We start from the raw sequence: 12,745 nt of genomic DNA, 5'->3' as shown, positions 1-12,745 counted from the left end.
CGGCAGGTAACACTTTCATGGTCAAAAAAATAGTTTGAGGGTAAATTTGTCACATGTGTACCAGTTTGGGGTTTTTCAGGGTATTAACCCTTAAAGTAATGACGAAAGCCCGTAACATGGTGTCACGACCTCTTTTTTCCGTCCGGGGAAAAAGAAGAAGGTTTAGGGTATTTGCGTAAAGAGGTGGACCAATGGCCCTAGATTAGGCGCGGGCTCTCCCAAGCCCATACCCCGCGCGACGTTGGATTCGTTTTTAGTTATTAACAACTATGTAATTCTAGGAGTCGCCACTAGCCTATTGAGGTCGGCTAGAAACCAATCAAGACACGGGAGTGTTGTCTCGATTCATACGCAACCAGAGATTTCTAGGAACGGGGACTTGTTTACGCCAATGTTTCTATTAGCGCCCTTGCGGTACCACTAACTTGGAAGGTTGTTTATCTAAATGGCCATACAATCTTGATTACCAATTGTAATCTTTATGAAACCACTAAGTGTCCATGCAAATGTTTTTGTAGTTTTTTTTTAATGTCTAGACTAATCCTAACATAATTTAGAAGAGAAATTTACACTCAAAATAATGAAAAGCGGCGCGTAAGTAAACATACAAGAAATTGAAATGACTTGAAAATAAACGCGGAAAAGGTAAACCCGATACAAGTCGAGCAAATAATATTACATGGCCTTGTTATCACGCCCGGGACAGGACCCCATGAGCAAAATGAGAGTTCAAATATGCATGAAATTACTCTATATGCATGAAATTACTTTAAATAGTTTTAATCTACACAAAATGGATTATTTACAAAAATGGTTATAAAATACCAAAATAGCATTAAATTAGGAAAATGACCTTTTAAAATTAGGAAAATTTCATATATGTCATTTATATCCTAATTTGATGCCATCTAAAATTTTTTGATATTTTTGAAATTTTCATATTTTCTCTTTTTTTTTTAATTATTTTTTTTTTTAAAATAATAATAATTCCTTAAACCGATCTATGCTAACATGGAGTAACACAGCACATGAATATCACAATAATCAAGCTCAAATCGACCGTTTCAAGATCGAAGCTTAGTTTGAGCATTTTGTCAAACACTTGGTGTGCATTAAACTAGCCCCAATCAGCTTCCTCGGGCCATGTTTGCGGTCTTCAATCTCAACTCATGAGCAATATTATGTGGAACTAAAACATCAAGGTTAAACTACAACATGCAAGGAGTAAGATAGATAAAAAACACAGCTTAAAACACACGAAAACCAAGCTGGAATCGTCATCAAATATGCGGGTTTGATCTGATTTTGCAAATTTGGGTTTGAACCCAAGTCAAGCAAACAGGTTGAGTGCCCATATTCAAGCCCCGACACCTATCACATACGAGATCTAAGGGAAACATTACTTGATCCGAATGAAAGTAGGTAACATGAGCTTTCAAATGCAATAAACATCACAGAGAATGACCCACCGAACAACATCAAAACGACCTCTCCAAGAAGCACACGTGCAACACTCTTGAAGAGATTTCAAACACTTAGAAAAATTTCAACCTCAGAAATCAGTTTTCCGGGCCGGTTTTCCCCTTGATTTTCATGATCAAAACATGCTCAAACTCGAAAATAAATACATCTAGGATGCTTACCTTTCTTCCTAGTTTCTTTTTCAAGTGGTTCTTGGCCGATGAAACCGACAAATTATCCTCGGGGGCCTGTGGAAGTTGGCTTCTTCAACTGGAAATGAGATCTGCAAAAAAACGAACTGACAACGAAGGTTTTCGTTGAGCTCTAACATTAGACTTCAAGAAGTATTTTGTTGGAAAATTTGACACCACGCCAAACTATATGTATTCTAGTCTGGGTTAAAAGTCAATATTTTCCTCATTTGTCTCTCAAATTTCTCAAAAACACTGGCTTTCCTCACTCGTAACCAACCAGTCTCGACACTTGGAAAAATTTCGGACTTTCTTGGCCCGACAGGAGGGCACTGTTTCGGGGGGCTTTAGGAGGCCTTCCCGATCTCCATTTTGGACGTGCGACCTATGGATGGAAATATATTTGAGTGAAGTTTCACTCTCTAGTTTAAGGTTTTGGCTAATTTTGGCTGCAAGTTTGCGCAAATCTCACTTTTCTCTCAGAAGGTTGATCTGGAATTTCTGGGTTTGCTCTTCTGGAGTTGCTTCTGAGGGCCTCTTTGGGGGACGATTCCGAGCTCTCCTCTCTCCCTCTCGTCTCCTCTATCTCTTCTATCGAAAGACCTTGCTTCCGTGACCTTATCCCCCGAATTAAGGGATTTTTGGTCAGCCTTTTGCCCACCTACCAAGCCTGTCAACAGGGCTACTGCACCTACTCTTCTGACTTAGCCAATTTTTTAACTTCTGCAGCTGTTGAGTGTGCAGGTTTTGCTGCGATTTTCCGGTGCTGTCAGAAGCTTATCTCTGGCAACTTTTCGTCCACTTGCACTGCTATATACTTTCTTCCCTCACGTGCAAAGATCGGGCTGGTTGGGCAGCTGAGGAGGATATGGTGGGGCCACCAAATTGCTTACTCAGCAACTCCGGATTAAGACCAAGTCGTGGACTGAGTTTTGGCTGCTGATTTGAGTGCTTTAACCCACTAATTTGGCTGCGTTTTTTGATCAATTAGAAAGATCATGTATAGTAGTTTAAGATCTTGACCATTTTTCGCAATTATCTCCACCCAATTTTACAAGAAAGTACCTCAAAGTTGGCCATTTTCTTGCCCGAAAATGCCAAATTCAATGCAATTAGGTCCTTTTTGGCTCAATTTGATTGATTCTGCTTGGCCCAAATTCAATTTCAACTTAATTTATGACCAAGATGATGATTTAAGGGCTCGGGCGCAAATTTTGCAAATTTTACGAATTGGTCCCTCGACTTTTGGAAATTGCATTTTGGCCCCAACTTGCCATTTGAATTCCAATCTGACCTCCTGGGCTTGGCTAGTCACATTTAGATCATTGGCCCCAACTTCTTTTCTTTTCTTTTCTTTTTAATCTTTTTTTTTTTTTTTTTTTTATCTTTTATCTTTTTTAAAAAAAAAATTTTTGGGAAAACATCTTCCATTTTAAATACCTAGATAATCTATATGCAATAATTTGGGCAAAAATTAGGTGTCAACACATGGCATTAAGTTGCACTCAATTGCTATTCTAGCATCACAAGTGTTATCAGATATGGTTGTCAGACACCTAAAATAATATATAAAAAAATCTATCTTCTTGAAAAATTCAAAGATGCATTACTCGAAGGTAAACTACAAGAAAACTATCAAAAAAAGAAGAAGCATCCAACTAAAACACACCTAGGATGTCTTTGCGTTTGACTAGAATTTTAGCCTTAGCATGGACCAACAAAATCTGGTGATTACTTTAATGTTTCTCCCATAATTCCGTAATTTTTTTTCAATCTCTTGTTGAGAGATGCTTTCTTGAAATACTCCGGAGAAAACAAATGCCAAGTTCAAATCACCCTAAAAAACTAATTAAAAGTACATATTTTGTCTTTTTGTTAATTTTATTCATGATTATTTGGTAGAACATAATTGTGACTGGTTCTTTACGCTGTCATTATGAGATATTACTTAAAATCACGATCAATTACTAAAAATAAATTTTCTAAGCCTCTTTTTTTCTTGAAAATTGTCTAAGCCTTTAATTTGTAAAACCTAGGCAGAAAAAAAAAGTTCCATTGACGATAAGAAAGGTTAGGTATTCCTTGCTAGTTAGTGTCTTTCATCACGATTTTTAAGTATCAAACTTATAACGCAATTCAAGTTCTTTCATCTTTAATGGCATATAGTGTGTCTTGCTGTTAATGTTGTAAAAGTCATTTCTTTATCTTTCTAAAAAAAAAGAAATAAAATAAAATAAAAAGAAAAAAAAAACAAGTAATTTCCTTTCTCGATCTTATGATCCTCTCATAGGTTTGAATAAGCTCTTTTTGTTCTTATTGAATTAACTTAGATAATGTAGTTCTGAGAGTCCAATAGGTTTGACTATCACCCTTTATCATATTTATTAATAATTTTATCATGGTTGGAATGCGTGGCATTTTTTTTTTTTTTTTAGTTTTGAATTTGTTGTCTTTCCCACTCTCACTGCAGATTTAATATCCAACCTCAAATTAGATTATATGAACTATAAATTAAGGAAAAGTAAGGTAAATTGAGATTTTCCTTTTTTGCCATCATGTCGAATTAAGATCAAATGATGAAAAAGATAAAAACGAGTGAAGGTGTGTATATTTTTCTGGCCTATTTTTGTCTTTTTAACCAACAACAATTATCTCCTTTTTTTTTCTGGAAATGAAAATTATATTACGAAAGAAAAAAGGTATAAATGATTGAATATATTTTGTGACCTATTATTGTATGAAGGGAAAAATGAAAAGCAAGAAAAGATAAAGGGAAGAGAGATTATTATAACGTCAAAATGGACATAAGATAGGTCCACTTCAATGCACAACTTTACATATAGTATATTAGATTCTCACACTTAAACTAGCCCAAATGCTTGCATCATAGCAAATGCAAACATAACACATATTCAAAGCACACAATCAACACTGAAAGTCCTTATGGGAAATTACCCCACATTACTTTAGGAATAAAGGATCAAATGCAGGAAGATACTGAATTCAGCCAGGAAAGACAGCTTGACGTCGCATCTTGGCTCACTGGAATCTTAGCCGAGGGATCGATTGTTACAATCATTTCAACGTTTTCTGCAACCGTCGAGCTTTGGTTAATTGGGGCGAGTTGCTAAGGGGGTGTTTGTTTGTATTCTTTTTTTTTTTTTGTTCCGAGGAACCAAAAAAAAACAGAAACGCATTTGTTTGCATTTTTGTTCCAAATCTATTTTTTTGTTCCCGGGAACAAATTTGGAATAGAAACAAGAAACAAGAAAAATTTGTTTCTTGTTTCTAGAACACTTTCAAGAAACAAATTTTCTCTCTTCTATTTTTCTTCTCTTTCTTTCTTCTTCTTTTCTTCTTCTCCTTTTTTGGCCGGTCTCCGGCCTCGGCCATGGCCGGCGACCTTGCCGAAGTGTCACCGGCCCCTGGCGAGGCTCGTCCTCGTCGGGCCACTACTAAATTGGCATCGCCTAGTGGTGGCTCGGCGAGGCTAAGCCACGCTGGCGGTGGCTTGGTGAGGCTCGGCCTCATTGGTGACTGGGTGAGCTTAGCCTCGTCGGATCTAGGCGAGCCTGAGCTCGCCTAGCCAAGGTGAGGCCATCGCGTTGGCCGTTGACGCTCGGCCTTGCCTTGGTTGGGCGAGCTCAAGCTCGCCCAAATCTGGTGAGGCCGAGCTCGTCAGGCCATCGCTAGGTTGGCGTCGCTTGGTAGTGGCCTGGCGATGTTGAGCCTCGTTGGGGGCCGGCGAGCATCGCTATGGCTGGGCGAGGCCGCCCTCATCGGCCGGTCGCCGGCCATGGCAAAGGTTGGCGACTTGCCACAAGGAAGAAAAAAAAAGAAAAAAGAAAAAGAAAGAAAAAATGAAAAATAAAAATAAAAATATTTAAAAATTACAAAAATTAAAAGAAACAAAAAAAAGAACACAAATTTACCAAACATGTTTTTGTTCTTTTTTATTCCAAGAACAAGTTTACCAAATGTGTTCTTCTGGTAAAAAATTGTTCCCTGGAACATAAATAATTTTTTCTATTTTTGTTCCCTAGAACAATTTTTTAACAGAAATGTTACCAAACGCACCCTAAGCCACTTCACTTATTGTTGGCCTCTTCCTACTGCTTTGGTTCAAGCACGTCACTACAATCTTTGCAACCATTTCTACTTGGTTGATTTCATCCTCACTAGCGGCCTCAAAATTTATGACATTGGAGAGGGTCCCTTTCTTCACGGAAAGGATGAAATGAGGGATAATATCGATTGGATCTCTATACTCATCAGTAACAGAAGTTGTAGGCTTCTGTTCGGTGAGCAACTCCACGAGGACAACTCCAAAGCTGTATACATCACTCTTAATTGTTAGCTTACCAGTGCTTAAATATTCCGGATCGATGTAGCCTTAGGTGCCTCCTATTTCGATGGCTACGATATGATTATGCTCCGGTGATATAAGTACCGAAGTTCCAAAATAAGATATTTTCACTGAGTAATTTTGATCCAAAAGTATATTCGCCGACTTGATGTTGCCATGAATAATTTCGTCGAAATGCATTTCCTTGAGCGCAACACCAGCTTCAACAGCTATTCGGAGCCAGTTTTTCCATGAACTCAAGATGGTCAACACTTTCGGATGGATGTGTTTGAAGAGAGTACCATTCAAAATGTATTCATAGACTAGCAAGGGTATTCTAGTATCCAAACATATGCCACGGAGCTTCACCACATTTTTGCGGTCTTTTAGTATCACAATTTTAAGTTCATCTTGGAATTTCTTCTTCATTAGAGGCTTGTGCACATCTTTAGGCTTCTTGACCATGACCTCCATGTCCACTGCTATTCTCCCTCTATAGATGGAACCAAAACCACCCTCGCCCAACTTCTTGCTTTCATCATAGTTGTTGGTTGCTTTTGCTAACTCTGCCTCTATAAAGATTTGAACTGTTGGATGTTTCAAAAGCTTTCCTCCATTTTTTTCTGAAGTTTATCTTTCTAAATCTCCACTTCCATGTGATCGAGGCTGAAGCACCAGCATATATGTAAATGACAGGTGCAAGAATCACTGCCAAAAAATATATTTTACCAGAATACTAATTCAAGCATGTAATCCTTATATGCTCCACTGTCTTTGAAAAGGATTAATTTCAAACACACAGCAGATTTCACTTATATATATGTGTGTGTGTGTGTGTGTGTGTATTTATATATTTATAAACATCACCATTGATTTGGATGGTTAGTCAATCTTTCAAAATATAACTACCCAATTTAACGGTGATAGAAATTGTCTTGGTGACAAATGGGTTACACATATTACATACTATGTAACAATCCTTATGAAAGCCCTTGTTTGAAATTTGACACGTGTCATTATAAAGTGAATAAGCAATCGAATGAACTCAATTTAATATATATTACCAGCATCTTCTATAACGTCTTTCCTTGATTACAATGAAGAAGGTTTGTAATAAAAGAGAATGAGAAGGCATTCACCTCACATTGTTTTAGATCTTTCCATCCACTAATGGAATCAAAACTTGGGGGATTGTTTAACCAATTGTGCACCTTATAGTTATCATACTTAAATGTTTTTTTCCCTCCGTTCCATTGGTGGAAACTCTAATAGATGGGTCACAAACATATATATCATTACCCAAATTTATATTTAGTTGAGTTAACATGTGGATAATTTCTATAACATGTAACTCACCAATTAAAAGCATCCTTGAAAGACATTTCCTCTAATTAGAGACGAAAGAAAATGTATTATTTATAAATTAAAGATTGACTATTAGTCTAAAACTAGTTTTAACTAGGGACGGGCACGGAGAGGAGTTGGGACGAGGATCACGTTCCTCATCCCCACCCCTTAAAATGAAATGCCGCCATCCCATGCGAGGCACTGCCACATAATTTTGTTTCCTTCTAAAAAAGGTCTAAACCACTTTCTAGATGACAATTTGACATTTTTCTTATTTTCATAAAAAAAGGAATGGCCTCATGGGTGAATTTTGCAAGAAAGGAGTGGCCTCTAGGGATTGCATGGGTGAATTTTTATATGGTCAAAGAAATTCCAATCTTAACAAATTAGCTGGTTTGAGACAATGTGAAGATGAAATATTTGAAATATAATTGTGCCACATTACTTACCTTGAGAACTTAAAGGAGAAGGGAAGATCATTGTCGAAACGTGGGGATAGAGTCGCTAGAAATACACCGACGTCCTAATGTGGTGGCAACAGCCTTGAGTTATTTTATTAGGCAAAAAGTCAAAAACTGGGGAGAAACACATGTCCAAGTTTGAATTTATTCAATCGGACTTATCACAATTGTTGATAATGTGAATCTCACATTCCACATGCTCAATACTAGAAATAGATTTAGGTCCTAGAAATATTACCTAAAATTATATGGATCTCCCATTGAAATTATATGTGGTAGTACACTTCAAAACACGCTCTCCCTTACCTCTATCACTTTCCACATAACTCACCATCCACTTGGCCACCACCAAGGGTCAGCCATGTGGCTAACATTATTGAGCCATGGGCTCATTGTCTCCTTGTTGAGATTAATATTAGGTGAGTTAAGGCCACTTCCTCAATAAAATATTAGGTATATAAGTGATACCATAGCCTCTCCCCTTGATTCTCAGCAAAACGTTTTGGTCCTCCTCATCTGGATAACCAATCTCAATCTCACATCTTTTAACAGCAATCTCAAGTTTATCATGTTTTGAAGCAAGCAGCCTTGCCTCCCGCAAGTCAATGTCCCAATTATTCAAATCATCACCTTCTTTTGCCCCTTCATTATTGGCTAAGTGTTTTAGGTCCACGTCTAAATAATCAAGGCAATGTATATCAAGATATGGATGTTGAGTTGAAAGTGGATAGAAAATCTCTAAGCAACCTAATATTGGCCGTCGACATCATCAAACTAAATTAGAGGTTCAGCCCTGCCCCCTTACTTATACAGGCCCATCCAACTTATTTATCCAGCCCACAACCCTCATTACCACCATTTGCACATTCAGATTTGTATAAAATGCTATTGTTCCGACGACTGCATTGCTCTTGCAATATTCTAGATGTGCTCCTAGTATTCCTCATCTCCTTACTATAACTAGGTTTGTCGAGTATGTGCTGGTGAAAAGTGGATCTAGTGATCAGACGGCTAGCTAAACCAGATGATGAGTGGCAATTGGATAAGCATGACTTGCAAGAAAGAAATTGGGGATAACATCGTGACGAGAGAGTGGGTGTAATTAATACCCTCTTTATATCTTTATATGGATATATGCAAGAGAAAATACAGAGTATACCATGCTCATTTGAAGGAGCAGAGAACCATCTTGAATATTTATCACAGGGGAACACAAATGGGAAACCTCAGATCTGGCAATATTCCCATAGAAACAAGCAATGCTAAACCTTTAAATCATATTCCTTCCCCTAAAGTTTATTAGGTTTCTCAAAAGAGGGTAGAAAACAAAAAATCTTGTGAAGCACAAACCAACATCGATTACAAACTAAAAGTTTATGCACTGAAAAGACTTTAATATACCAGGTATATTCATCTACATCATACCTTGAACTGCAGCATCCATGAAGCACCCCTAAGTTTTTCCAGAAACTCTTCTGCTTTATCAATGGTAGCCATTCTTGTTGCCATGGAAACCTGATGAGACTCTTGCATTAAGACGTGTTGATAAAGCACTAGCAAGGAATTGTTCACCCATGCAAATAGAATCTCCTCCAGGATGATTCGAGGAAAATGGAGAAAAAGAGACGTTCAGAAGCATACTTAAGAAATACTTAATTTATTTTAGAGACATTACATGTATATAATTCCATAAATACCTACAATAACCATTTTGTCTGCCATAAATTTTCCTCTTTTCCCTTGCAAATCATATACTCATGACAACAGCCAAAAGCAGTTGGAGTTGGTCTGCAATTAGTGACTAATTCGAACAGTATCATCCAAAGACGACAAAAATATTTTGTCTAACGAGTGTCACACTTATCCATTCAAACATCAAACAGAAAAAATAAAATAAAATAAAAATATTAAATGTAAACAAAAAAACTCATACCTCAACATAATTGTCATAACCTAGAAGCTTAGTTTTTTCCAATCTAAGCTTCAAGATTTCATCAATGATTAATGCGTTGTCAGTATCTCCACTGGAGGCTCGAGTAGCATAGGCACGGTAGATTTCCTCACGTAAACCTCTATTTTGAGCACTTGCCATGAAAGACCGATAGCTTGGTTCATCCAAAGTGATCATCCAGGGTCCATCTTCTGCCGTTGCATTTTCATACCCCTTGAATATCCCAAAAAATGATAAAGATCAGACAAATTTTTGGATAAAAAGTGCTCAAATAAATATAAGAAAATAGCACAGCAAAATACGAGCTATTGTGTATCACCTTTGACACCGGCATTTGTGCAGCCAAATCAAAGATAGAGAAGACAATCCTTTGATCTTCTTCTTATCAGTAATCAATTTTTCAAATTTCCTCGTGGCGTCCATGATATTCTCATCAAACTTTCGACTAGAGGTGGCAAAATGGGTCTTAGACCCATTTAAATCATAATTGGGTCATATATGGGTCACTTATTTTTTGAAGGAACTAATTAAATGGGTTTAACAATTAAAGACTTAAGATATGTGGATTTTAAGTGAGTATTAAGTGGGTCTTAAATGGGTTAGATTTATAACCCATTTTCAATCCAAACCACACAATCTCTCTCTTCCCTCTTTAACTTTACAAAAATATTTTTTTATAAAAATCGAAATTATAATTATTTTTTATTTTATTTTATTTTTCTTTCTTCTTCATTCTTCTTCGGTGGCTAGCACGACAATGGTCGGCGAGGCCTAAGCCTCACCGACGGGCAAGACTCAAACTCGTCGGCATCGGGCGAGACTCGAGCCTTACCAGATTTGGTGAGGGGTGAGCTCGAGCTTGCTGAATTTGGCGAGGCGGAGATGTCCGGCGAGGCTCTAGGGAGCTTGCCAGCATCGGCAAACCGAGCGAGCTAGCTTGCCTGTGGCCGGTCGTCGGCTGTCGTCGTGGCCGATGGCCAGCCAAAGAAGAGGAAGAAGAAAAAGAAAAAGAAAATTAAAAATATATTCTTAAAAAATAAAAATAAAAATAATTAAAACTTTTAATTTTTTTAAAATAAAAATAATTAAAATTCGATTTTTTAAAAATAATTATTTTAAAAATTTTAAAATTGTCCATTAAATTAGCAATACCAGTTTTAAAAAAAATTATATATATAAGTTTTTTTAGTTTTCGTTAAATAGGTCGGGTATGAGTTAAAAATTTTGTACTATAATAAATGAGTCATAAACGGGTTAAATGTGTGGATTTGGGTTGGACCATTTATGACCTGACCCAAAGCTGACCGGACCCGACCCAACCATTTAATGGTCTAATGACAAGTAACATATAGATTGCAAACGATGGCCTCACAAAGAAAACATTTTCCTAGCTGTGTCTCCGTCTCACATTACCATATCATTCTTAAGACCAGGGACAGCCAAAAATTATCCCTCAACAGTAATGTCAAATGCGAGGTAAGAATGCATCTGCAACAAGGCAAGTATGACTTCTACCCTAAATCGCTATCCCGAAAACAACAAAAAAGAAGCACTTCCACAGTATGCGTGATCCAACACGATTCCCATATGCAAAAGATGCATATGAACAGCCCCTTTTCATATGCAATACGTCAAAACCAATCGAAGTGACCTGAACATTAAACGGAACAGAAACAAGCTTCACGAAACCTATTCTTCCCGCCCGCTCGGTTGACAATGCATCTTCTCCGATTCATCCGTAACCTCCGGAACGTCGGGGCCTTCGAACCTCGTGCCCCCTGACTCCACGATGCAGTAGGAGTTCCACTGATCGTTATTGATCGCGAGCTCAGCAGAGCAACCGGTGCATCCGAAGTAAAACCTGAATTCCGGGATCCCCAAATACGCCTGTTTGCGGAAAACAGAAGAGAACGCGCCCAGAATTAGAACAGAGGCAAACTCCAACACGCACGAAAGACAGAATCGAAGGTGCGGCAACCGACCTCGCCGGCACAGGCGCCGGCGACCTCCTCCTTCCTGGAACTGAACTCGGACCCCTTGTCAATGCTGTTCCTGCAGGCGTCGCATCGGACGCTTATCGGAAGGATGATCCGGACCTTTGTCGGCCGCCGGTTCCTGGGCCTCCGGACCGGCAGTCTCGAAAGGTCGTGATCCGGCCAGATCGGCGGCGGCCGGCGACACATGCTCCCTCGGGGACGGCCCCAGGGAACGGCAGACGAACTCCGGCGGTATCTTTCTCCCATATCTCCTCCTTCTCTTAACGAGGAACGGCTATGGCGGTGGCGAAAACTGTTATGGCAGTGGCCGTCTTTTCATAACTGAAACTCGGAGTTACAGACTGGGCCCCCGTTCAATTCTCTGTGGGCCCGACCCGGAAAGGTTGGGTCTAATTTAAAAGAACATTTTTTAATAACCACCACTTATTTAGGTCATTAAGTAAATATGCTTATCGGGATAAAGGAGGTGAAGGAATACTTAATTTGTTACATGTGTACCGGTTGGGGATTTTTGTTGATAAAAAAATTAATTCGTGGTAAATTTGTTATAAGCGTATTAGTTTGGTGTTTTTTGTAATATTAATCAAAATGTTAAGGAGATTTCGGGGAAAAAGCAAACTTTTACACCATCCTAATTGACCAAAAATCCTGTGAACATCTTGGGAGTGAGCTAAATTGAGACAATATTTAGCTTAAATGAACGAATAAATGAACAGTCGATGGAGTGATCGAAATATTTGAGAATAAAAAAGATGAACAAAATCGTGTACTCACGTTCTGGTGCCCTAGCGGCTTAAAATTATTTTTACACTGTCCAAATAGACTAAACTTGGAGTTCCGCTAGGAGTTCTCCAATTCGGTCAAGCCAATGCTGGAGACAACCTTCATCCTCTTGTGAATCGAAGTTGTGGGCGATCTTCTGCTGCTTTAGCGGCTTCTTGTGATCTCGGCGAACCATAGCTCTTCGCGGCGATTGCGTACGGAAGAGGTGG

General features: G+C 38.4%; 1 protein-coding gene across 1 annotated transcript; it reads right to left on the bottom strand.

Moving 5' to 3' along the window:
* Positions 1–9,031: 9,031 nt before the first annotated feature.
* Positions 9,032–11,939, bottom strand: LOC120293924 (splicing factor YJU2-like). The gene is made up of 5 exons (XM_039313736.1): positions 11,739–11,939; positions 11,500–11,643; positions 9,739–9,969; positions 9,231–9,320; positions 9,032–9,037 (listed from the first exon to the last, which is right to left on the bottom strand). The coding sequence occupies exons 1-5, from the start codon at positions 11,937–11,939 to the stop codon at positions 9,032–9,034; spliced, it is 672 nt and encodes a 223-aa protein (XP_039169670.1).
* Positions 11,940–12,745: the final 806 nt, after the last annotated feature.

Source organism: Eucalyptus grandis, chromosome 5, assembly GCF_016545825.1.
Source record: "Eucalyptus grandis isolate ANBG69807.140 chromosome 5, ASM1654582v1, whole genome shotgun sequence".
NCBI lineage: Eukaryota > Viridiplantae > Streptophyta > Magnoliopsida > Myrtales > Myrtaceae > Eucalyptus > Eucalyptus grandis.
Note: the sequence above shows the minus strand (reverse complement) of the source record. Positions and strands in the feature narration are given on the sequence as shown.